Below are 25,542 nucleotides of genomic sequence, written 5' to 3'. Positions count from 1 at the left end.
CGAGACGCTCGACGACTTCCTCCTCGAAGAACGTGACGTCTTCCTCAAAGGACTATCGGTCGAGATCAACCAGGTGTACTTCCAATGGCTCAAGTCGTTGGACGTATCCAACGTGAAGGTCAAGTACGCTCTCTACGAATGCTATCGTTTTGGTAGAGGAACCGATGCCAACCCGACCCGGGGCTTGGATCTCCTGGTCGAATGCGCTCGAGGTGGTTATCACGACAGCGCCCTGCAGATCTACGACATCTGCCGATATGGGTGGATTCGAGATGCACCCCATGCATCGTCCGTCTGGCATCGGTTGTCGGAATCGTCGGGACACAGTCTCCCTGAAAGGGACAGGAACCTCCTGAGTGTCTACTGTATGAAGAACTCGATTGGCTTCCCTCGATGGATGAACTGCAAGGCTACATATCAGTATACAGTAGCTCAAACAATTGTCCCAATGTTTTGGTGATTTGGACTGTGATGTCTGTATCTCTTCCATTTCTGATCCGATCCTCCTCAAACTTTGCCCCAAGAACCCCTTCCCAATGGTGTTGACACCCTATGAATAGTGTCGCACAAATCCCATAAATGGCAATTTGGTGCAAGTTCGAATCCACATCATGCATTGGGACAATATTTTGACCCTGGCCATTTTGTCCCAATGCGACCATTCTTTACCATGTATCTTCTTCCGATTGGGTCCAATCGGCCTGAAACTTTGCCCAATCACTGTAAATGCTACTGGAAATCATCTGTGACCATTGGATTGGACAAAATCCGTCATTAACATCTGACCCACCAATCACCCATATTGGCATAATAATCGAAATGGAACTCCACTCAAACTGTATTTATCCTTCTGCTTTCCACTTGAAACAACCTCGAAACACTATTTAGATCTATTTTAACGTATTACATTGAAGTTTCTCGCAGTTTTTGATCAGCATATTCAATGAGATGCTCATCCCATTCCCCCCTATTCCTCTATGTTTCCAAACGTTAGACATGCAAACATTCTCAGAGTGGGTCAATTTGTTACCATTCTGAATGATCTACTCCTGATCAATGTAGAAGTGCTGATTTCGTTCCAATCGGTCGCGGAACAAGGATGGGAATCGAAGGTATTCTTGCCTTGTTCCCATACTCATAAGGAACAAGAATGTTGGGTCCTACAATCATTCACCAAATGGGAAGTCTATTCGAACAAATGTATTGATGTGAAAGGGCACTGTAAGGGCTTCACATCCATACAAAATGATTTTGTTCATGGACAATTTTTGAAGTACTCATTGAGGCACGCAAAAATTGTATGTCTAAGGATTGATTCAACCTTGGCTTCTAGCCAACTGTGATCCCCAATTACATCAAAAAACCCATGAGATAGATCTTGGAGCTCATTGAGAGGATGGATTTGTATAAGAAAGTGAAGAATCCTGACGATTAAAGTCGTTTTGACGTCATTGAAGCTCGAAACAACGTCGATAATTGAACATCGAAATCGGGTGTTGGGTGTCAAATTCGAAACTGTCCATAGAAACATCAGGGGAATCGTATCAAATCAATTGAAATAGAGATCTTAGTGGATTCAAGGTGGGAAACCGAAGGTTAAAAGCAGTTTGAGTGGAGTTCCATTTCGATTATTATGCCAATATGGGTGATTGGTGGGTCAGATGTTAATGACGGATTTTGTCCAATCCAATGGTCACAGATGATTTCCAGTAGCATTTACAGTGATTGGGCAAAGTTTCAGGCCGATTGGACCCAATCGGAAGAAGATACATGGTAAAGAATGGTCGCATTGGGACAAAATGGCCAGGGTCAAAATATTGTCCCAATGCATGATGTGAATTCGAACTTGCACCAAATTGCCATTTATGGGATTTGTGCGACACTATTCATAGGGTGTCAACACCATTGGGAAGGGGTTCTTGGGGCAAAGTTTGAGGAGGATCGGATCAGAAATGGAAGAGATACAGACATCACAGTCCAAATCACCAAAACATTGGGACATTTTTTGAGCTACTGTAACCTACTCAATGCGTACAGGGATGGCAGCAAGATAGCACGCCAGGAAATCCTGCGCATTTCCCCCAGTGCACCACATCACTGGGATCGTCCAGACCACTGGGTTGATATGATCGCTCTGAACCACATCATCGCAGCCAGAAACGACCCCCAAGTTCAAGTCGTGTTTATCAAGCTACTCAAGCGCTCCATCATGGTCAAGAGCAATGGTGCTGCTATTTGGTCTCGCTATGAGAGGCTCATTCGCGAGGGATGCATGCAGTGAATGCAGTGCACACACCTTCTTCCAATCCTGTTCCGGCCCACTCACGGGCGACGACGTTTCACTTCCGAGTCTCTTCCGACCCACTCACAGGCGACGACGTTTCACTTCCGAGTCTCTTACGAGTTTTCAGCCCTACACCATGTTTATCGAGTGAGCCTCACTTCCGAGTCTCTTCCGACCCACTCCACTCCACGAATGGGTGGGTGGGCCCCGAATACTTCCCGACCATGAATATCTTTTTTTTTCTTGAAAATTTTGTTTTTTCTTCTCCAATGCCCCAACCGGCCCCAAAAGTGCTTCTCACTCCATATTCACTTCCAAATCACTTCCGAGTGAGTTCCGCGGTGGTGTTCTCTCCATGTTTTCAGTGTTAGATGATAATATTATCACACTCCAATAAAAATTTCACTTCCGAGTCTCTTCCGACCACTCGATGGCTCACTTCCGAGTCTCTTCCGAGTCATTTGGATATCTCCAGACACCACGGCGATGGAGATTATGGTTCGGGTGTGTGGGTGGTCGGTGTGCATGGAGCGGGTTAACCCCCGTCGCCACCAGCTCCACCAGCGACGGCGGAGAACTGGGCTGGGCTTGGACACCCTGTCTGACAGGCTGTTAGAGTCCAAAGGGGACTCAACGGCAAAAGAAGAAGTGAGCTCGAAGTGAGCTCAGGGAAAGCAAGGGTAGAGTCCGAAGTGGACTCGGAGAGGGAGCGAGGGAAGCAAAGATCCGTTCAAGATAAGACTTGTCTCGAAATGAGACGTGAGGAACACTCAGAGAATAAAGTAGAAGGCACTTTATTTAGTCCTATTTTGAACGCTGAGGTTCGACTACACATCGCGGGGGTCAGGCTATTTATAGACAAGTCCGGACTTGGCAGCGAAGGGCGGCCAAGGGAGGGAAAAGTGGGCGATCGAGCAGGGCGAAGGGGGCGATGCACGAACGAGGGCCGAGAAGGACCACCGAGACAGGCAGAGAACCAAAGCGAGGGAGGCGCAAGCAAAAGCGAAGCACCTGGCAGGAGAAACGTGCAAAGGCGAAGCAATGTGACTCAACGTCCAAGAAGCGGATTGGTCAAGTATAAGGTTGGGGCAAATGCATGCGAGATGAACAAGAGATCGGGGCGGTCAGGCAGGTCATGAGTCACCGGTGGTGGGACACATGACCGGCAGCCGAATTGCAACCAATCGCAGCAAGGCGCGTGCACAAACAAACCGGCGCGTGCGAAGAAGACAAAGGAAGCGGAGCAGCGCGGGGAAACGGAAGTGCGGAAGGAGCGGAAATGGCAGGCAAAAGGCGGAAAATTGGAGGGGAACTGCAAAGCTACACACAAACAAACAGAAAGGCAAAAGAACAGCCAAGTGTGCAGTCAAAGTGGAGAACAAGCAGAAGCTATCCCTAACATCATCCCCTTCCTTAGCGACGAACTCCGGGCGTCGCCTTCGGCTTTGAGGGATAGCGAAGGTGGAAGTCAGCAACAAGATCAGTGGCGTGGGAAACATTGGCAGCGGGCTCCCAAGACCGGTCAGTCTCGGAATAGCCCTTCCACTGAACCAAGTACTGTAAGCGACCACGGAAGAGCCGAGAATCGAGAACAGTCTCGACCTCAAACTCTTCCTGGGAGTCAACAAGAATGGGTGGAGGTTCGGGTTGGGTGAACTCGGGAACAATGTCCTTCGTTCGGGGTTCAAGGAGGGATACATGAAAGACGGGGTGGACTTTGAGTGTGGAAGGGAGTTTAAGTTCAAAGGCAACGGGGTTGATGCGGCGAAGAACTTTAAAGGGGCCAAGCTTTTTCTGATCAAGCTTGTTGGAGGGACGAAGGGTGCGGATGTGGCGACGATCAAGAAAAACGAGGTCGCCAACGGAGATGTCGGGAGTGGGGAGACGGGATTTGTTGGCCTGCAAAGTGTAGGACTCTTGGGCAACCCGGAGGTTGGCCTTGAGATCCTCGAGAACGGTCTGAAGTCGGTCGACACGTTCTTCGGCAGAGGGCACAACAGAAGGATCACGGATGATGGAGGGATCAAAAATGGGGTGATGGCCATGGACTGCAAAGAAGGGAGTCATGCCAGTGGAGGTGTTTTCCGAGTTGTTGTAAGTGAACTCGGCAAGGGGAAGGTGAAGGGTCCAGTCGTCTTGCAGGTAATTGCAATGGATACGCAAATACTGCTCGATGACCTGGTTGAGAACCTCGGTCGAACCGTCGGTCTCGGGGTGGAAGGCAGAAGAAAGGGAAATCTTCGTCTTCAGAAGCTCATTGAAGCGCCTCCAGAAGGCCGAAGTAAACTGAGTTCCTCGGTCCGAAACAATAGACCGGGGACAACCATGCAAGCGGAAGATGTGGGAGAGGAAGAGTTCGGCGGTTTGCTCGCCTGTAACCGTCTTCGTGGTGGGCACAAAGTGTGCTTGTTTGGACAGGCGGTCCTTAACCACGAAGATGGAGTCAAAGCCGTTCGAAGGTGGGAGATCCGTGATGAAGTCCATCGACAGGTCCCACCAACGTTCGGAAGGAACGGGGAGAGGATGAAGTAAACCATAAGGGGAGTGACGGGACGGCTTGGCTCGCTGGCACGCTTCACAATTAGCAATGAAGCGACGCACAGACTTACGAAGCCGGGGCCAGTGAAAGTCCCGGGAGACGAGCTCAACGGTCTTGGCAAGACCAAAGTGACCAGCGGCAGCGGAGCAGTGACGTTGCTCAAACACTTTGAGCTGGAGCTCGGGGGAAGGGACAACGATCAGGTCTTTAAAGTAAAGGAGACCGTCACGGAAGGAGTAATCGCCATCAAGACGTTTGGCGTTAAAGTCAGAAAGGAGGGAACAAGAAAGGGTGGCAGCTCGAATCTCGGAAAGAAAGTCGGGATTCGAGCCGATAACAGTGATGCTGTCGAGAGAAATAGACTCGAACAGCTGAAGGAAGTTGGTGGAGTGGAGGGAGTCACCAGGCTTTATCTCAAAGTCAGAACGGCGACTGAGAGCATCGGCTTTGGTGTTGAGACGACCAGGGCGGTGGTAAATGCGAAAAGCAAAGTCAGAAAGGAATTGGGCCCACCGGAACTGGCGGCGAGAAAGTTGAGAAGCGGCAGTGAACCGGGTAAGGTTCTGATGATCAGAGAAAACAAGAGTGGGAATATCAGGGTCGGCAGCCATCAAGTAATGACGCCAGGCGGTAAAGGAATCGACAATAGGCGAGGAGCTCTTTGTCGTGAGTGTCATAATTCACCTCGGCGGGACGGAATTGCCGAGAGTGAAAAGCAACGGGGTGAAGAGCGCCGTCAGGGTCAAACTGAGAAAGGACGGCACCCAAGCAAAGTCAGAAGCATCGGGCTCGATGACAGCGGGTTTAGAGAAATCAAAGTATCGAAGAATAGGTGCGGAAGTGAAGGAACGTTTAAGAGAATCAAAAGCCTCTTGGGCCTCGGGAGACCAAGAGAAGGTGGAGGATTTGGTAGTGAGGGAAGTCAAAGGACGAGCAAGTGCGGAAAAGTCCTTGACGAAGCGGCGGTAAAAGTTTGCGAAACCAATAAAGACTTGGATATCGCGAGCAGAAGAGGGAACAGGCCAAAGGGAAACGGCCTCGACCTTGGCAGGGTCCATTTTGATGCCATCGGCAGAAATGATCATGCCGAGAAAGTCAACTTCAGAAAGGTCAAAAGAACACTTGGCCGGATTGACCTTAAGGGAGTGTTCACGAAGGCGAGAGAGAACAAGCTTAACATGCTCCTCATGCTCCTGGGGATCTTTTGAGAAGATCAGGATGTCGTCAAGATAAATGACAACACAGACACCAAGGAGGTCCGAGAAGATGTCGTTCATAAAAAACTGAAAAGCAGCGGGGGCATTCGAAAGACCAAAGGGGATAACATTGTACTCAAATGAGCCAGATTTGCAAACAAAAGCAGTCTTCCACTCATCGCCCTTCTTGACACGAACCAAGTGGTAAGCATCAGGAAGGTCGAGGTGTGAGAAGACGCGGGCAGAAGAAAGTTTATCCAGAAGATCCTGGAAGAGGGGAAGTGGGTAACGGTTCTTCTTCGTGATGGCATTGAGGCCTCGGTAGTCGACGCAAAGGCGAAGACCACCATTGGGCTTCTTCACGAAGAAGCAGGGAGCACCAACGGGAGAAGAGGATTTGGAGATCCAACCACGTGCGAGGGCGTTGGTCAGATACTCCGAAAGAGCAGATTCCTCGGCCGGGGACAAAGGATAGACTTTCCCCGGCTTTGGCAAACGAGGTTCCTTTCCATCCTCGGTCCGTACAAACTCAATAGGACAAGTCATACGGACGGTGAGGAGGCAAGGAAGAAGGAGGGTCAGACTTGAGGCTGAAAACGTCGCCAAACTCATTGTATTTGAGTGGGACAGCCTCGAGAGTCAACAGGGGTGCCAGACTCGGCATACACCTTCGTCGTGAGCACGGACCTTATCGACACCGTAGGATACGTCTCCGGCGAAGGAGGACGGATATCCATTTGGGCAGCGAAAATGTCGAGCTTGTCTTCCCGTGCAAGACGGAGAAGACTCGCCGCATTAACGAGCTCAATGTCGGGCGAAGATAAAGCCGTTGGCTCTTCAGAAAGCGAAGCAGAGTCAAGGCGGGAAGAAAGGGAAGGCGAAGTGCCAAAGGAGGGAACCGGTGTAAGGGAAGGACCGGAGGGAGGAGTCAAAGGCGAAGTGCCCGAAGGGGGAGGCGAATAGCCGGAAGGGGACGAGTGTCCAAGGAGGAAGCAGAGACATCCGCGAGGATGTGTCCATCAGCAAGGCAAGAGGGATCGGAGAACGAAAGGGAGAGGGACTTCCAATTGACAACTGGATTATGCAAGCGCATCCAGGGAAGACCAAGAGTGATGGGAGTGGTGGAGAGTCGAGTCACAAGAAAAGAAATCGACTCGGTGTGGGAACCAATGGTCAACGTCACAGGAACGGTTTGGAAACGAATGAAACCGGCCGAAGAACCATCAGCAAGGGAAACGGAGTAGGGAGTAGAAAGAGGGATAAGAGAGAGTTTATGGAGATCCGCAAAGGCAGGATCAATGAGGGCAAGAGCGGTGACATCCATCATCAATAAAGACAGAAAGGGAGATGGAGACCGGGCCAGAAAGACTCATGACGACAAGGGTGGCCGGAAGAAGAAGCTTATCGTCCGATAATGACGAGTCAGAGGGGGAAGATGTTCGTATCGCCGAACAGACCACCTCGCTTACTTGCGAGGTGCTGCTCGGCTGTGGGCATTTCCCGAGTTCCGTTTGACCAGAACCGGGCACTGCTGAACATCGCGACTGCCGGGACAAGACTTTTCCCCGCAGTACAGGCAGAGACCCTGCTCACGACGTCGCTTTTTCTCGACGTCGGAGAGCTTAGCAGGGCGGACCGAGACAGAGTCAAGGTCCATGGGAGTGGGTGCAGAAGAGGAGGAAGAAGAAACATGCGCGGGAGAATGGTGGTGATGGGGAGCAGAGCGAGAAGAAGGAGGAGGAGGTTGGGAACGGGAGGAGATCTTGAGACGATGGAGGGCATCGTCGTACTCGACCGCTGCCTTGATCAACTCAGGCAGGGAAGCGGGAGCGGGGCGGAGACCGATGAGGTGGAACTTGACCTCAGACTTCAAACCCTCCTTGAAGAAGTGCATCTTGGTGGGTTCGTCAGTCTGGACGCGGGCGGCGAGCTGGACGAAGCGGGTGGCGAAGGCTTGGCAGGACTTGAGCTGGACCAAGCGCTTGAGGTCGTTCAAGGCCTTATCTTGCGAGGAGGCCGTGTCCTCACCGAAGGTCGACTTGAGGGCAACTTCAAAATCCGCGAAGGAAGCCGGGAAGCGGTTGGCCATGTAGAAGGCGGCCTCGTACCACTTGAAGGCTTCACCGCGGAGGAAGGAGGTGGCGTACAGGACCTTCTGGCGCTCGGGCGCGAAGAAGGCAGGATCGGCGAGGAAAACCAGGTGGCACTGGGCGAGGAAGGCCGTCGTTTCATCGCGGGAACCTAGGAACTCCTTGGGCTTGTTGACCTGGTAGACCTGGCGGGGAGCGGCGGCGGGAGCTTGCAGATCTTGGATCTGACGATGGAGAGCAGCGTTCTGGGTCATGAGGGCGTTCATACGCTCCTCCATGCGCGCCAGATACGCGTTGAGGTCTGCAGGGGGTGCAGCAGGCTCAGCCATCGGATCGACGAGGGAAAGAGAGGCGAAAGAAGAAGAAAGGCCGGGAAGCCAAGAGGGAGCGTTCAAAATGATGTTAGAGTCCAAAGGGGACTCAACGGCAAAAGAAGAAGTGAGCTCGAAGTGAGCTCAGGGAAAGCAAGGGTAGAGTCCGAAGTGGACTCGGAGAGGGAGCGAGGGAAGCAAAGATCCGTTCAAGATAAGACTTGTCTCGAAATGAGACGTGAGGAACACTCAGAGAATAAAGTAGAAGGCACTTTATTTAGTCCTATTTTGAACGCTGAGGTTCGACTACACATCGCGGGGGTCAGGCTATTTATAGACAAGTCCGGACTTGGCAGCGAAGGGCGGCCAAGGGAGGGAAAAGTGGGCGATCGAGCAGGGCGAAGGGGGCGATGCACGAACGAGGGCCGAGAAGGACCACCGAGACAGGCAGAGAACCAAAGCGAGGGAGGCGCAAGCAAAAGCGAAGCACCTGGCAGGAGAAACGTGCAAAGGCGAAGCAATGTGACTCAACGTCCAAGAAGCGGATTGGTCAAGTATAAGGTTGGGGCAAATGCATGCGAGATGAACAAGAGATCGGGGCGGTCAGGCAGGTCATGAGTCACCGGTGGTGGGACACATGACCGGCAGCCGAATTGCAACCAATCGCAGCAAGGCGCGTGCACAAACAAACCGGCGCGTGCGAAGAAGACAAAGGAAGCGGAGCAGCGCGGGGAAACGGAAGTGCGGAAGGAGCGGAAATGGCAGGCAAAAGGCGGAAAATTGGAGGGGAACTGCAAAGCTACACACAAACAAACAGAAAGGCAAAAGAACAGCCAAGTGTGCAGTCAAAGTGGAGAACAAGCAGAAGCTATCCCTAACACAGGCACATTCGTCTCCCACAGACTCCGCAGGTACATGGGTATATGAGGAGCCCGAGAGATCGCTGCTGGAGCACCCCATCCATCCGCCTATCCCTCTGTCGCCGCCATGTCCTCTCGGGTGTTGGGGATAGCTCCTGCCTGCTCCCCACTTTGACTGCCCACTTGGCTGTTCTTTTGCCCCTCTGTTTGTTTGTGTGTAGCTTTGCAGTTCCCCTCCGATTTTCCGCCTTTTGCCTGCCATTTCCGCCCATTCCGCACTTCCGTTTTCCCGCGCTGCTCCGCTTCCTTTGTCTTCTTCGCACGCGCCGGTTTGTTTGTGCACGCGCCTTGCTGCGATTGGTTGCAATTCGGCTGCCGGTCATGTGTCCCCCCACCGGTGACTCATGACCTCCCTGACCGCCCCAAACCTTCGCCTATCTTGCATGCGCTCACCCCAATCTTTTCTTTGACCAATCCGCTTCTTGGATGTTGAGTCACATTGCTTCGCCTTTGCACGTTTCTCCTGCCAGGTGCTTCGCTTTTGCTTGCGCCTCTCTCGCTTTGGTTCTCTGCCTGTCTCGGTGGTCCTTCTCGGCCCTCGCTTGTGCATCGCCCCCTTCGCCCTGCTCGATCGCCCACTTTTCCCTCCCTTGGCCGCCCTTCGCTGCCAAGTCCGGACTTGTCTATAAATAGCCTGACCCCCGCGATGTGTAGTCGAACCTCAGCGTTCAAAATAGGACTAAATAAAGTGCCTTCTACTTTATTCTCTGAGTGTTCCTCACGTCTCATTTCGAGACTAGTCTTATCTTGAACGGATCTTTGCTTCCCTCGCTCCCTCTCCGAGTCCACTTCGGACTTTACCCTTGCCTTCCCTGAGCTCACTTCGAGCTCACTTTCTCTTTTGCCGTTGAGTCCCCTTTGGACTCTAACATCGGGTCACCAAGCGCATCACCCGCTCGATGAGCACCCGGGCTGCCAAGCGCCAGCGTCTCCATGAGCAGCTGGTCTCCTTGGGAATCGAAGAAACCTTTTCTGTCCTCCTGGCCGTCCTCTCGGTCCCCGAGCTGATCGAGATGCTCACTGTCTGCAGTCTCGTGAAGCTCAAGGCAACTTCCAGCGACGTGAGGACGCTGTTCTCGACCAAGACTGTGGGGATTCGTATCTGGGCCGAGTGGTTCGACAAGCAGTACGACACCAGGCTCCTCCCCGAAGACTGTGTCCAAATGGTCAAGTATTTCCCGGCTGGACCGTTCCCTTCGACGTCAAGTGGTTCAAGACCATACCGAGATCCGTGGTTTCAGCCGAGTTCGTCAGAGTCGTCACTCGTTTCCGCCAAGAGAACCCCGAATTTCAGATCTTGCAGCGACTCATCGAGGCTGAGCACATCCCCACTGCGATGTGGTTTGTCAAGCGCATGATCTGGAATGGCGAAATCCTCAGCAAATGCCTTTCCGTCTTGAACAACATATCCGAGACGCTCGACGACTTCCTCCTCGAAGAACGTGACGTCTTCCTCAAAGGACTATCGGTCGAGATCAACCAGGTGTACTTCCAATGGCTCAAGTCGTTGGACGTATCCAACGTGAAGGTCAAGTACGCTCTCTACGAATGCTATCGTTTTGGTAGAGGAACCGATGCCAACCCGACCCGGGGCTTGGATCTCCTGGTCGAATGCGCTCGAGGTGGTTATCACGACAGCGCCCTGCAGATCTACGACATCTGCCGATATGGGTGGATTCGAGATGCACCCCATGCATCGTCCGTCTGGCATCGGTTGTCGGAATCGTCGGGACACAGTCTCCCTGAAAGGGACAGGAACCTCCTGAGTGTCTACTGTATGAAGAACTCGATTGGCTTCCCTCGATGGATGAACTGCAAGGCTACATATCAGTATACAGTAGCTCAAACAATTGTCCCAATGTTTTGGTGATTTGGACTGTGATGTCTGTATCTCTTCCATTTCTGATCCGATCCTCCTCAAACTTTGCCCCAAGAACCCCTTCCCAATGGTGTTGACACCCTATGAATAGTGTCGCACAAATCCCATAAATGGCAATTTGGTGCAAGTTCGAATCCACATCATGCATTGGGACAATATTTTGACCCTGGCCATTTTGTCCCAATGCGACCATTCTTTACCATGTATCTTCTTCCGATTGGGTCCAATCGGCCTGAAACTTTGCCCAATCACTGTAAATGCTACTGGAAATCATCTGTGACCATTGGATTGGACAAAATCCGTCATTAACATCTGACCCACCAATCACCCATATTGGCATAATAATCGAAATGGAACTCCACTCAAACTGTATTTATCCTTCTGCTTTCCACTTGAAACAACCTCGAAACACTATTTAGATCTATTTTAACGTATTACATTGAAGTTTCTCGCAGTTTTTGATCAGCATATTCAATGAGATGCTCATCCCATTCCCCCCTATTCCTCTATGTTTCCAAACGTTAGACATGCAAACATTCTCAGAGTGGGTCAATTTGTTACCATTCTGAATGATCTACTCCTGATCAATGTAGAAGTGCTGATTTCGTTCCAATCGGTCGCGGAACAAGGATGGGAATCGAAGGTATTCTTGCCTTGTTCCCATACTCATAAGGAACAAGAATGTTGGGTCCTACAATCATTCACCAAATGGGAAGTCTATTCGAACAAATGTATTGATGTGAAAGGGCACTGTAAGGGCTTCACATCCATACAAAATGATTTTGTTCATGGACAATTTTTGAAGTACTCATTGAGGCACGCAAAAATTGTATGTCTAAGGATTGATTCAACCTTGGCTTCTAGCCAACTGTGATCCCCAATTACATCAAAAAACCCATGAGATAGATCTTGGAGCTCATTGAGAGGATGGATTTGTATAAGAAAGTGAAGAATCCTGACGATTAAAGTCGTTTTGACGTCATTGAAGCTCGAAACAACGTCGATAATTGAACATCGAAATCGGGTGTTGGGTGTCAAATTCGAAACTGTCCATAGAAACATCAGGGGAATCGTATCAAATCAATTGAAATAGAGATCTTAGTGGATTCAAGGTGGGAAACCGAAGGTTAAAAGCAGTTTGAGTGGAGTTCCATTTCGATTATTATGCCAATATGGGTGATTGGTGGGTCAGATGTTAATGACGGATTTTGTCCAATCCAATGGTCACAGATGATTTCCAGTAGCATTTACAGTGATTGGGCAAAGTTTCAGGCCGATTGGACCCAATCGGAAGAAGATACATGGTAAAGAATGGTCGCATTGGGACAAAATGGCCAGGGTCAAAATATTGTCCCAATGCATGATGTGAATTCGAACTTGCACCAAATTGCCATTTATGGGATTTGTGCGACACTATTCATAGGGTGTCAACACCATTGGGAAGGGGTTCTTGGGGCAAAGTTTGAGGAGGATCGGATCAGAAATGGAAGAGATACAGACATCACAGTCCAAATCACCAAAACATTGGGACATTTTTTGAGCTACTGTAACCTACTCAATGCGTACAGGGATGGCAGCAAGATAGCACGCCAGGAAATCCTGCGCATTTCCCCCAGTGCACCACATCACTGGGATCGTCCAGACCACTGGGTTGATATGATCGCTCTGAACCACATCATCGCAGCCAGAAACGACCCCCAAGTTCAAGTCGTGTTTATCAAGCTACTCAAGCGCTCCATCATGGTCAAGAGCAATGGTGCTGCTATTTGGTCTCGCTATGAGAGGCTCATTCGCGAGGGATGCATGCAGTGAATGCAGTGCACACACCTTCTTCCAATCCTGTTCCGGCCCACTCACGGGCGACGACGTTTCACTTCCGAGTCTCTTCCGACCCACTCACAGGCGACGACGTTTCACTTCCGAGTCTCTTACGAGTTTTCAGCCCTACACCATGTTTATCGAGTGAGCCTCACTTCCGAGTCTCTTCCGACCCACTCCACTCCACGAATGGGTGGGTGGGCCCCGAATACTTCCCGACCATGAATATCTTTTTTTTTCTTGAAAATTTTGTTTTTTCTTCTCCAATGCCCCAACCGGCCCCAAAAGTGCTTCTCACTCCATATTCACTTCCAAATCACTTCCGAGTGAGTTCCGCGGTGGTGTTCTCTCCATGTTTTCAGTGTTAGATGATAATATTATCACACTCCAATAAAAATTTCACTTCCGAGTCTCTTCCGACCACTCGATGGCTCACTTCCGAGTCTCTTCCGAGTCATTTGGATATCTCCAGACACCACGGCGATGGAGATTATGGTTCGGGTGTGTGGGTGGTCGGTGTGCATGGAGCGGGTTAACCCCCGTCGCCACCAGCTCCACCAGCGACGGCGGAGAACTGGGCTGGGCTTGGACACCCTGTCTGACAGGCACATTCGTCTCCCACAGACTCCGCAGGTACATGGGTATATGAGGAGCCCGAGAGATCGCTGCTGGAGCACCCCATCCATCCGCCTATCCCTCTGTCGCCGCCATGTCCTCTCGGGTGTTGGGGATAGCTCCTGCCTGCTCCCCACTTTGACTGCCCACTTGGCTGTTCTTTTGCCCCTCTGTTTGTTTGTGTGTAGCTTTGCAGTTCCCCTCCGATTTTCCGCCTTTTGCCTGCCATTTCCGCCCATTCCGCACTTCCGTTTTCCCGCGCTGCTCCGCTTCCTTTGTCTTCTTCGCACGCGCCGGTTTGTTTGTGCACGCGCCTTGCTGCGATTGGTTGCAATTCGGCTGCCGGTCATGTGTCCCCCCACCGGTGACTCATGACCTCCCTGACCGCCCCAAACCTTCGCCTATCTTGCATGCGCTCACCCCAATCTTTTCTTTGACCAATCCGCTTCTTGGATGTTGAGTCACATTGCTTCGCCTTTGCACGTTTCTCCTGCCAGGTGCTTCGCTTTTGCTTGCGCCTCTCTCGCTTTGGTTCTCTGCCTGTCTCGGTGGTCCTTCTCGGCCCTCGCTTGTGCATCGCCCCCTTCGCCCTGCTCGATCGCCCACTTTTCCCTCCCTTGGCCGCCCTTCGCTGCCAAGTCCGGACTTGTCTATAAATAGCCTGACCCCCGCGATGTGTAGTCGAACCTCAGCGTTCAAAATAGGACTAAATAAAGTGCCTTCTACTTTATTCTCTGAGTGTTCCTCACGTCTCATTTCGAGACTAGTCTTATCTTGAACGGATCTTTGCTTCCCTCGCTCCCTCTCCGAGTCCACTTCGGACTTTACCCTTGCCTTCCCTGAGCTCACTTCGAGCTCACTTTCTCTTTTGCCGTTGAGTCCCCTTTGGACTCTAACATCGGGTCACCAAGCGCATCACCCGCTCGATGAGCACCCGGGCTGCCAAGCGCCAGCGTCTCCATGAGCAGCTGGTCTCCTTGGGAATCGAAGAAACCTTTTCTGTCCTCCTGGCCGTCCTCTCGGTCCCCGAGCTGATCGAGATGCTCACTGTCTGCAGTCTCGTGAAGCTCAAGGCAACTTCCAGCGACGTGAGGACGCTGTTCTCGACCAAGACTGTGGGGATTCGTATCTGGGCCGAGTGGTTCGACAAGCAGTACGACACCAGGCTCCTCCCCGAAGACTGTGTCCAAATGGTCAAGTATTTCCCGGCTGGACCGTTCCCTTCGACGTCAAGTGGTTCAAGACCATACCGAGATCCGTGGTTTCAGCCGAGTTCGTCAGAGTCGTCACTCGTTTCCGCCAAGAGAACCCCGAATTTCAGATCTTGCAGCGACTCATCGAGGCTGAGCACATCCCCACTGCGATGTGGTTTGTCAAGCGCATGATCTGGAATGGCGAAATCCTCAGCAAATGCCTTTCCGTCTTGAACAACATATCCGAGACGCTCGACGACTTCCTCCTCGAAGAACGTGACGTCTTCCTCAAAGGACTATCGGTCGAGATCAACCAGGTGTACTTCCAATGGCTCAAGTCGTTGGACGTATCCAACGTGAAGGTCAAGTACGCTCTCTACGAATGCTATCGTTTTGGTAGAGGAACCGATGCCAACCCGACCCGGGGCTTGGATCTCCTGGTCGAATGCGCTCGAGGTGGTTATCACGACAGCGCCCTGCAGATCTACGACATCTGCCGATATGGGTGGATTCGAGATGCACCCCATGCATCGTCCGTCTGGCATCGGTTGTCGGAATCGTCGGGACACAGTCTCCCTGAAAGGGACAGGAACCTCCTGAGTGTCTACTGTATGAAGAACTCGATTGGCTTCCCTCGATGGATGAACTGCAAGGCTACATATCAGTATACAGTAGCTCAAACAATTGTCCCAATGTTTTGGTGATTTGGACTGTGATGTCTGTATCTCTTCCATTTCTGATCCGATCCTCCTCAAACTTTGCCCCAAGAACCCCTTCCCAATGGTGTTGACACCCTATGAATAGTGTCGCACAAATCCCATAAATGGCAATTTGGTGCAAGTTCGAATCCACATCATGCATTGGGACAATATTTTGACCCTGGCCATTTTGTCCCAATGCGACCATTCTTTACCATGTATCTTCTTCCGATTGGGTCCAATCGGCCTGAAACTTTGCCCAATCACTGTAAATGCTACTGGAAATCATCTGTGACCATTGGATTGGACAAAATCCGTCATTAACATCTGACCCACCAATCACCCATATTGGCATAATAATCGAAATGGAACTCCACTCAAACTGTATTTATCCTTCTGCTTTCCACTTGAAACAACCTCGAAACACTATTTAGATCTATTTTAACGTATTACATTGAAGTTTCTCGCAGTTTTTGATCAGCATATTCAATGAGATGCTCATCCCATTCCCCCCTATTCCTCTATGTTTCCAAACGTTAGACATGCAAACATTCTCAGAGTGGGTCAATTTGTTACCATTCTGAATGATCTACTCCTGATCAATGTAGAAGTGCTGATTTCGTTCCAATCGGTCGCGGAACAAGGATGGGAATCGAAGGTATTCTTGCCTTGTTCCCATACTCATAAGGAACAAGAATGTTGGGTCCTACAATCATTCACCAAATGGGAAGTCTATTCGAACAAATGTATTGATGTGAAAGGGCACTGTAAGGGCTTCACATCCATACAAAATGATTTTGTTCATGGACAATTTTTGAAGTACTCATTGAGGCACGCAAAAATTGTATGTCTAAGGATTGATTCAACCTTGGCTTCTAGCCAACTGTGATCCCCAATTACATCAAAAAACCCATGAGATAGATCTTGGAGCTCATTGAGAGGATGGATTTGTATAAGAAAGTGAAGAATCCTGACGATTAAAGTCGTTTTGACGTCATTGAAGCTCGAAACAACGTCGATAATTGAACATCGAAATCGGGTGTTGGGTGTCAAATTCGAAACTGTCCATAGAAACATCAGGGGAATCGTATCAAATCAATTGAAATAGAGATCTTAGTGGATTCAAGGTGGGAAACCGAAGGTTAAAAGCAGTTTGAGTGGAGTTCCATTTCGATTATTATGCCAATATGGGTGATTGGTGGGTCAGATGTTAATGACGGATTTTGTCCAATCCAATGGTCACAGATGATTTCCAGTAGCATTTACAGTGATTGGGCAAAGTTTCAGGCCGATTGGACCCAATCGGAAGAAGATACATGGTAAAGAATGGTCGCATTGGGACAAAATGGCCAGGGTCAAAATATTGTCCCAATGCATGATGTGAATTCGAACTTGCACCAAATTGCCATTTATGGGATTTGTGCGACACTATTCATAGGGTGTCAACACCATTGGGAAGGGGTTCTTGGGGCAAAGTTTGAGGAGGATCGGATCAGAAATGGAAGAGATACAGACATCACAGTCCAAATCACCAAAACATTGGGACATTTTTTGAGCTACTGTAACCTACTCAATGCGTACAGGGATGGCAGCAAGATAGCACGCCAGGAAATCCTGCGCATTTCCCCCAGTGCACCACATCACTGGGATCGTCCAGACCACTGGGTTGATATGATCGCTCTGAACCACATCATCGCAGCCAGAAACGACCCCCAAGTTCAAGTCGTGTTTATCAAGCTACTCAAGCGCTCCATCATGGTCAAGAGCAATGGTGCTGCTATTTGGTCTCGCTATGAGAGGCTCATTCGCGAGGGATGCATGCAGTGAATGCAGTGCACACACCTTCTTCCAATCCTGTTCCGGCCCACTCACGGGCGACGACGTTTCACTTCCGAGTCTCTTCCGACCCACTCACAGGCGACGACGTTTCACTTCCGAGTCTCTTACGAGTTTTCAGCCCTACACCATGTTTATCGAGTGAGCCTCACTTCCGAGTCTCTTCCGACCCACTCCACTCCACGAATGGGTGGGTGGGCCCCGAATACTTCCCGACCATGAATATCTTTTTTTTTCTTGAAAATTTTGTTTTTTCTTCTCCAATGCCCCAACCGGCCCCAAAAGTGCTTCTCACTCCATATTCACTTCCAAATCACTTCCGAGTGAGTTCCGCGGTGGTGTTCTCTCCATGTTTTCAGTGTTAGATGATAATATTATCACACTCCAATAAAAATTTCACTTCCGAGTCTCTTCCGACCACTCGATGGCTCACTTCCGAGTCTCTTCCGAGTCATTTGGATATCTCCAGACACCACGGCGATGGAGATTATGGTTCGGGTGTGTGGGTGGTCGGTGTGCATGGAGCGGGTTAACCCCCGTCGCCACCAGCTCCACCAGCGACGGCGGAGAACTGGGCTGGGCTTGGACACCCTGTCTGACAGGCACATTCGTCTCCCACAGACTCCGCAGGTACATGGGTATATGAGGAGCCCGAGAGATCGCTGCTGGAGCACCCCATCCATCCGCCTATCCCTCTGTCGCCGCCATGTCCTCTCGGGTGTTGGGGATAGCTCCTGCCTGCTCCCCACTTTGACTGCCCACTTGGCTGTTCTTTTGCCCCTCTGTTTGTTTGTGTGTAGCTTTGCAGTTCCCCTCCGATTTTCCGCCTTTTGCCTGCCATTTCCGCCCATTCCGCACTTCCGTTTTCCCGCGCTGCTCCGCTTCCTTTGTCTTCTTCGCACGCGCCGGTTTGTTTGTGCACGCGCCTTGCTGCGATTGGTTGCAATTCGGCTGCCGGTCATGTGTCCCCCCACCGGTGACTCATGACCTCCCTGACCGCCCCAAACCTTCGCCTATCTTGCATGCGCTCACCCCAATCTTTTCTTTGACCAATCCGCTTCTTGGATGTTGAGTCACATTGCTTCGCCTTTGCACGTTTCTCCTGCCAGGTGCTTCGCTTTTGCTTGCGCCTCTCTCGCTTTGGTTCTCTGCCTGTCTCGGTGGTCCTTCTCGGCCCTCGCTTGTGCATCGCCCCCTTCGCCCTGCTCGATCGCCCACTTTTCCCTCCCTTGGCCGCCCTTCGCTGCCAAGTCCGGACTTGTCTATAAATAGCCTGACCCCCGCGATGTGTAGTCGAACCTCAGCGTTCAAAATAGGACTAAATAAAGTGCCTTCTACTTTATTCTCTGAGTGTTCCTCACGTCTCATTTCGAGACTAGTCTTATCTTGAACGGATCTTTGCTTCCCTCGCTCCCTCTCCGAGTCCACTTCGGACTTTACCCTTGCCTTCCCTGAGCTCACTTCGAGCTCACTTTCTCTTTTGCCGTTGAGTCCCCTTTGGACTCTAACATCGGGTCACCAAGCGCATCACCCGCTCGATGAGCACCCGGGCTGCCAAGCGCCAGCGTCTCCATGAGCAGCTGGTCTCCTTGGGAATCGAAGAAACCTTTTCTGTCCTCCTGGCCGTCCTCTCGGTCCCCGAGCTGATCGAGATGCTCACTGTCTGCAGTCTCGTGAAGCTCAAGGCAACTTCCAGCGACGTGAGGACGCTGTTCTCGACCAAGACTGTGGGGATTCGTATCTGGGCCGAGTGGTTCGACAAGCAGTACGACACCAGGCTCCTCCCCGAAGACTGTGTCCAAATGGTCAAGTATTTCCCGGCTGGACCGTTCCCTTCGACGTCAAGTGGTTCAAGACCATACCGAGATCCGTGGTTTCAGCCGAGTTCGTCAGAGTCGTCACTCGTTTCCGCCAAGAGAACCCCGAATTTCAGATCTTGCAGCGACTCATCGAGGCTGAGCACATCCCCACTGCGATGTGGTTTGTCAAGCGCATGATCTGGAATGGCGAAATCCTCAGCAAATGCCTTTCCGTCTTGAACAACATATCCGAGACGCTCGACGACTTCCTCCTCGAAGAACGTGACGTCTTCCTCAAAGGACTATCGGTCGAGATCAACCAGGTGTACTTCCAATGGCTCAAGTCGTTGGACGTATCCAACGTGAAGGTCAAGTACGCTCTCTACGAATGCTATCGTTTTGGTAGAGGAACCGATGCCAACCCGACCCGGGGCTTGGATCTCCTGGTCGAATGCGCTCGAGGTGGTTATCACGACAGCGCCCTGCAGATCTACGACATCTGCCGATATGGGTGGATTCGAGATGCACCCCATGCATCGTCCGTCTGGCATCGGTTGTCGGAATCGTCGGGACACAGTCTCCCTGAAAGGGACAGGAACCTCCTGAGTGTCTACTGTATGAAGAACTCGATTGGCTTCCCTCGATGGATGAACTGCAAGGCTACATATCAGTATACAGTAGCTCAAACAATTGTCCCAATGTTTTGGTGATTTGGACTGTGATGTCTGTATCTCTTCCATTTCTGATCCGATCCTCCTCAAACTTTGCCCCAAGAACCCCTTCCCAATGGTGTTGACACCCTATGAATAGTGTCGCACAAATCCCATAAATGGCAATTTGGTGCAAGTTCGAATCCACATCATGCATTGGGACAATATTTTGACCCTGGCCATTTTGTCCCAATGCGACCATTCTTTACCATGTATCTTCTTCCGATTGGGTCCAATCGGCCTGAAACTTTGCCCAATCACTGTAAATGCTACTGGAAATCATCTGTGACCATTGGATTGGACAAAATCCGTCATTAACATCTGACCCACCAATCACCCATATTGGCATAATAATCGAAATGGAACTCCACTCAAACTGTATTTATCCTTCTGCTTTCCACTTGAAACAACCTCGAAACACTATTTAGATCTATTTTAACGTATTACATTGAAGTTTCTCGCAGTTTTTGATCAGCATATTCAATGAGATGCTCATCCCATTCCCCCCTATTCCTCTATGTTTCCAAACGTTAGACATGCAAACATTCTCAGAGTGGGTCAATTTGTTACCATTCTGAATGATCTACTCCTGATCAATGTAGAAGTGCTGATTTCGTTCCAATCGGTCGCGGAACAAGGATGGGAATCGAAGGTATTCTTGCCTTGTTCCCATACTCATAAGGAACAAGAATGTTGGGTCCTACAATCATTCACCAAATGGGAAGTCTATTCGAACAAATGTATTGATGTGAAAGGGCACTGTAAGGGCTTCACATCCATACAAAATGATTTTGTTCATGGACAATTTTTGAAGTACTCATTGAGGCACGCAAAAATTGTATGTCTAAGGATTGATTCAACCTTGGCTTCTAGCCAACTGTGATCCCCAATTACATCAAAAAACCCATGAGATAGATCTTGGAGCTCATTGAGAGGATGGATTTGTATAAGAAAGTGAAGAATCCTGACGATTAAAGTCGTTTTGACGTCATTGAAGCTCGAAACAACGTCGATAATTGAACATCGAAATCGGGTGTTGGGTGTCAAATTCGAAACTGTCCATAGAAACATCAGGGGAATCGTATCAAATCAATTGAAATAGAGATCTTAGTGGATTCAAGGTGGGAAACCGAAGGTTAAAAGCAGTTTGAGTGGAGTTCCATTTCGATTATTATGCCAATATGGGTGATTGGTGGGTCAGATGTTAATGACGGATTTTGTCCAATCCAATGGTCACAGATGATTTCCAGTAGCATTTACAGTGATTGGGCAAAGTTTCAGGCCGATTGGACCCAATCGGAAGAAGATACATGGTAAAGAATGGTCGCATTGGGACAAAATGGCCAGGGTCAAAATATTGTCCCAATGCATGATGTGAATTCGAACTTGCACCAAATTGCCATTTATGGGATTTGTGCGACACTATTCATAGGGTGTCAACACCATTGGGAAGGGGTTCTTGGGGCAAAGTTTGAGGAGGATCGGATCAGAAATGGAAGAGATACAGACATCACAGTCCAAATCACCAAAACATTGGGACATTTTTTGAGCTACTGTAACCTACTCAATGCGTACAGGGATGGCAGCAAGATAGCACGCCAGGAAATCCTGCGCATTTCCCCCAGTGCACCACATCACTGGGATCGTCCAGACCACTGGGTTGATATGATCGCTCTGAACCACATCATCGCAGCCAGAAACGACCCCCAAGTTCAAGTCGTGTTTATCAAGCTACTCAAGCGCTCCATCATGGTCAAGAGCAATGGTGCTGCTATTTGGTCTCGCTATGAGAGGCTCATTCGCGAGGGATGCATGCAGTGAATGCAGTGCACACACCTTCTTCCAATCCTGTTCCGGCCCACTCACGGGCGACGACGTTTCACTTCCGAGTCTCTTCCGACCCACTCACAGGCGACGACGTTTCACTTCCGAGTCTCTTACGAGTTTTCAGCCCTACACCATGTTTATCGAGTGAGCCTCACTTCCGAGTCTCTTCCGACCCACTCCACTCCACGAATGGGTGGGTGGGCCCCGAATACTTCCCGACCATGAATATCTTTTTTTTTCTTGAAAATTTTGTTTTTTCTTCTCCAATGCCCCAACCGGCCCCAAAAGTGCTTCTCACTCCATATTCACTTCCAAATCACTTCCGAGTGAGTTCCGCGGTGGTGTTCTCTCCATGTTTTCAGTGTTAGATGATAATATTATCACACTCCAATAAAAATTTCACTTCCGAGTCTCTTCCGACCACTCGATGGCTCACTTCCGAGTCTCTTCCGAGTCATTTGGATATCTCCAGACACCACGGCGATGGAGATTATGGTTCGGGTGTGTGGGTGGTCGGTGTGCATGGAGCGGGTTAACCCCCGTCGCCACCAGCTCCACCAGCGACGGCGGAGAACTGGGCTGGGCTTGGACACCCTGTCTGACAGGCACATTCGTCTCCCACAGACTCCGCAGGTACATGGGTATATGAGGAGCCCGAGAGATCGCTGCTGGAGCACCCCATCCATCCGCCTATCCCTCTGTCGCCGCCATGTCCTCTCGGGTGTTGGGGATAGCTCCTGCCTGCTCCCCACTTTGACTGCCCACTTGGCTGTTCTTTTGCCCCTCTGTTTGTTTGTGTGTAGCTTTGCAGTTCCCCTCCGATTTTCCGCCTTTTGCCTGCCATTTCCGCCCATTCCGCACTTCCGTTTTCCCGCGCTGCTCCGCTTCCTTTGTCTTCTTCGCACGCGCCGGTTTGTTTGTGCACGCGCCTTGCTGCGATTGGTTGCAATTCGGCTGCCGGTCATGTGTCCCCCCACCGGTGACTCATGACCTCCCTGACCGCCCCAAACCTTCGCCTATCTTGCATGCGCTCACCCCAATCTTTTCTTTGACCAATCCGCTTCTTGGATGTTGAGTCACATTGCTTCGCCTTTGCACGTTTCTCCTGCCAGGTGCTTCGCTTTTGCTTGCGCCTCTCTCGCTTTGGTTCTCTGCCTGTCTCGGTGGTCCTTCTCGGCCCTCGCTTGTGCATCGCCCCCTTCGCCCTGCTCGATCGCCCACTTTTCCCTCCCTTGGCCGCCCTTCGCTGCCAAGTCCGGACTTGTCTATAAATAGCCTGACCCCCGCGATGTGTAGTCGAACCTCAGCGTTCAAAATAGGACTAAATAAAGTGCCTTCTACTTTATTCTCTGAGTGTTCCTCACGTCTCATTTCGAGACTAGTCTTATCTTGAACGGATCTTTGCTTCCCTCGCTCCCTCTCCGAGTCCACTTCGGACTTTACCCTTGCCTTCCCTGAGCTCACTTCGAGCTCACTTTCTCTTTTGCCGTTGAGTCCCCTTTGGACTCTAACATCGGGTCACCAAGCGCATCACCCGCTCGATGAGCACCCGGGCTGCCAAGCGCCAGCGTCTCCATGAGCAGCTGGTCTCCTTGGGAATCGAAGAAACCTTTTCTGTCCTCCTGGCCGTCCTCTCGGTCCCCGAGCTGATCGAGATGCTCACTGTCTGCAGTCTCGTGAAGCTCAAGGCAACTTCCAGCGACGTGAGGACGCTGTTCTCGACCAAGACTGTGGGGATTCGTATCTGGGCCGAGTGGTTCGACAAGCAGTACGACACCAGGCTCCTCCCCGAAGACTGTGTCCAAATGGTCAAGTATTTCCCGGCTGGACCGTTCCCTTCGACGTCAAGTGGTTCAAGACCATACCGAGATCCGTGGTTTCAGCCGAGTTCGTCAGAGTCGTCACTCGTTTCCGCCAAGAGAACCCCGAATTTCAGATCTTGCAGCGACTCATCGAGGCTGAGCACATCCCCACTGCGATGTGGTTTGTCAAGCGCATGATCTGGAATGGCGAAATCCTCAGCAAATGCCTTTCCGTCTTGAACAACATATCCGAGACGCTCGACGACTTCCTCCTCGAAGAACGTGACGTCTTCCTCAAAGGACTATCGGTCGAGATCAACCAGGTGTACTTCCAATGGCTCAAGTCGTTGGACGTATCCAACGTGAAGGTCAAGTACGCTCTCTACGAATGCTATCGTTTTGGTAGAGGAACCGATGCCAACCCGACCCGGGGCTTGGATCTCCTGGTCGAATGCGCTCGAGGTGGTTATCACGACAGCGCCCTGCAGATCTACGACATCTGCCGATATGGGTGGATTCGAGATGCACCCCATGCATCGTCCGTCTGGCATCGGTTGTCGGAATCGTCGGGACACAGTCTCCCTGAAAGGGACAGGAACCTCCTGAGTGTCTACTGTATGAAGAACTCGATTGGCTTCCCTCGATGGATGAACTGCAAGGCTACATATCAGTATACAGTAGCTCAAACAATTGTCCCAATGTTTTGGTGATTTGGACTGTGATGTCTGTATCTCTTCCATTTCTGATCCGATCCTCCTCAAACTTTGCCCCAAGAACCCCTTCCCAATGGTGTTGACACCCTATGAATAGTGTCGCACAAATCCCATAAATGGCAATTTGGTGCAAGTTCGAATCCACATCATGCATTGGGACAATATTTTGACCCTGGCCATTTTGTCCCAATGCGACCATTCTTTACCATGTATCTTCTTCCGATTGGGTCCAATCGGCCTGAAACTTTGCCCAATCACTGTAAATGCTACTGGAAATCATCTGTGACCATTGGATTGGACAAAATCCGTCATTAACATCTGACCCACCAATCACCCATATTGGCATAATAATCGAAATGGAACTCCACTCAAACTGTATTTATCCTTCTGCTTTCCACTTGAAACAACCTCGAAACACTATTTAGATCTATTTTAACGTATTACATTGAAGTTTCTCGCAGTTTTTGATCAGCATATTCAATGAGATGCTCATCCCATTCCCCCCTATTCCTCTATGTTTCCAAACGTTAGACATGCAAACATTCTCAGAGTGGGTCAATTTGTTACCATTCTGAATGATCTACTCCTGATCAATGTAGAAGTGCTGATTTCGTTCCAATCGGTCGCGGAACAAGGATGGGAATCGAAGGTATTCTTGCCTTGTTCCCATACTCATAAGGAACAAGAATGTTGGGTCCTACAATCATTCACCAAATGGGAAGTCTATTCGAACAAATGTATTGATGTGAAAGGGCACTGTAAGGGCTTCACATCCATACAAAATGATTTTGTTCATGGACAATTTTTGAAGTACTCATTGAGGCACGCAAAAATTGTATGTCTAAGGATTGATTCAACCTTGGCTTCTAGCCAACTGTGATCCCCAATTACATCAAAAAACCCATGAGATAGATCTTGGAGCTCATTGAGAGGATGGATTTGTATAAGAAAGTGAAGAATCCTGACGATTAAAGTCGTTTTGACGTCATTGAAGCTCGAAACAACGTCGATAATTGAACATCGAAATCGGGTGTTGGGTGTCAAATTCGAAACTGTCCATAGAAACATCAGGGGAATCGTATCAAATCAATTGAAATAGAGATCTTAGTGGATTCAAGGTGGGAAACCGAAGGTTAAAAGCAGTTTGAGTGGAGTTCCATTTCGATTATTATGCCAATATGGGTGATTGGTGGGTCAGATGTTAATGACGGATTTTGTCCAATCCAATGGTCACAGATGATTTCCAGTAGCATTTACAGTGATTGGGCAAAGTTTCAGGCCGATTGGACCCAATCGGAAGAAGATACATGGT

General features: G+C 50.2%; 4 protein-coding genes across 4 annotated transcripts; all 4 read left to right on the top strand.

Moving 5' to 3' along the window:
- The first annotated feature begins 11,524 nt into the window (after nt 1-11,524).
- Nucleotides 11,525-12,546, top strand: BJ171DRAFT_566157 (uncharacterized protein). The gene is made up of 2 exons (XM_053113392.1): nt 11,525-12,331; nt 12,450-12,546. Exon 1 carries the CDS (start codon nt 11,728-11,730, stop codon nt 12,091-12,093), a length of 366 nt encoding a protein of 121 aa, XP_052969452.1. The 5' UTR covers nt 11,525-11,727; the 3' UTR covers nt 12,094-12,331; nt 12,450-12,546.
- Nucleotides 12,547-14,816: 2,270 nt separating this feature from the next.
- BJ171DRAFT_296170 (uncharacterized protein) lies at nt 14,817-15,588 on the top strand. The gene has a single exon (XM_053106985.1). The coding sequence runs from the start codon at nt 15,016-15,018 to the stop codon at nt 15,547-15,549; it is 534 nt and encodes a 177-aa protein (XP_052969451.1). The 5' UTR covers nt 14,817-15,015; the 3' UTR covers nt 15,550-15,588.
- A 275-nt stretch (nt 15,589-15,863) lies between these two features.
- Nucleotides 15,864-16,885, top strand: BJ171DRAFT_566156 (uncharacterized protein). The gene is made up of 2 exons (XM_053113391.1): nt 15,864-16,670; nt 16,789-16,885. Exon 1 carries the CDS (start codon nt 16,067-16,069, stop codon nt 16,430-16,432), a length of 366 nt encoding a protein of 121 aa, XP_052969450.1. The 5' UTR covers nt 15,864-16,066; the 3' UTR covers nt 16,433-16,670; nt 16,789-16,885.
- A 3,317-nt stretch (nt 16,886-20,202) lies between these two features.
- Nucleotides 20,203-21,224, top strand: BJ171DRAFT_566155 (uncharacterized protein). The gene is made up of 2 exons (XM_053113390.1): nt 20,203-21,009; nt 21,128-21,224. Exon 1 carries the CDS (start codon nt 20,406-20,408, stop codon nt 20,769-20,771), a length of 366 nt encoding a protein of 121 aa, XP_052969449.1. The 5' UTR covers nt 20,203-20,405; the 3' UTR covers nt 20,772-21,009; nt 21,128-21,224.
- The last annotated feature ends 4,318 nt before the right edge of the window (nt 21,225-25,542 follow it).

The sequence above is a fragment of the Polychytrium aggregatum genome (genome assembly GCF_025602895.1).
Source record: "Polychytrium aggregatum strain JEL109 chromosome Unknown BJ171scaffold_8, whole genome shotgun sequence".
NCBI classification, from domain to species: domain Eukaryota; kingdom Fungi; phylum Chytridiomycota; class Chytridiomycetes; order Polychytriales; genus Polychytrium; species Polychytrium aggregatum.
Note: the sequence above shows the minus strand (reverse complement) of the source record. Positions and strands in the feature narration are given on the sequence as shown.

What these genes read in the sequence shown, in the direction of transcription:
- BJ171DRAFT_566157 (XM_053113392.1), top strand. Translation starts at nt 11,728, where the DNA reads ATGTTTCCAAACGTTAGACATGCAAACATTCTCAGAGTGGGTCAATTT.
- BJ171DRAFT_296170 (XM_053106985.1), top strand. Translation starts at nt 15,016, where the DNA reads ATGTGGTTTGTCAAGCGCATGATCTGGAATGGCGAAATCCTCAGCAAA.
- BJ171DRAFT_566156 (XM_053113391.1), top strand. Translation starts at nt 16,067, where the DNA reads ATGTTTCCAAACGTTAGACATGCAAACATTCTCAGAGTGGGTCAATTT.
- BJ171DRAFT_566155 (XM_053113390.1), top strand. Translation starts at nt 20,406, where the DNA reads ATGTTTCCAAACGTTAGACATGCAAACATTCTCAGAGTGGGTCAATTT.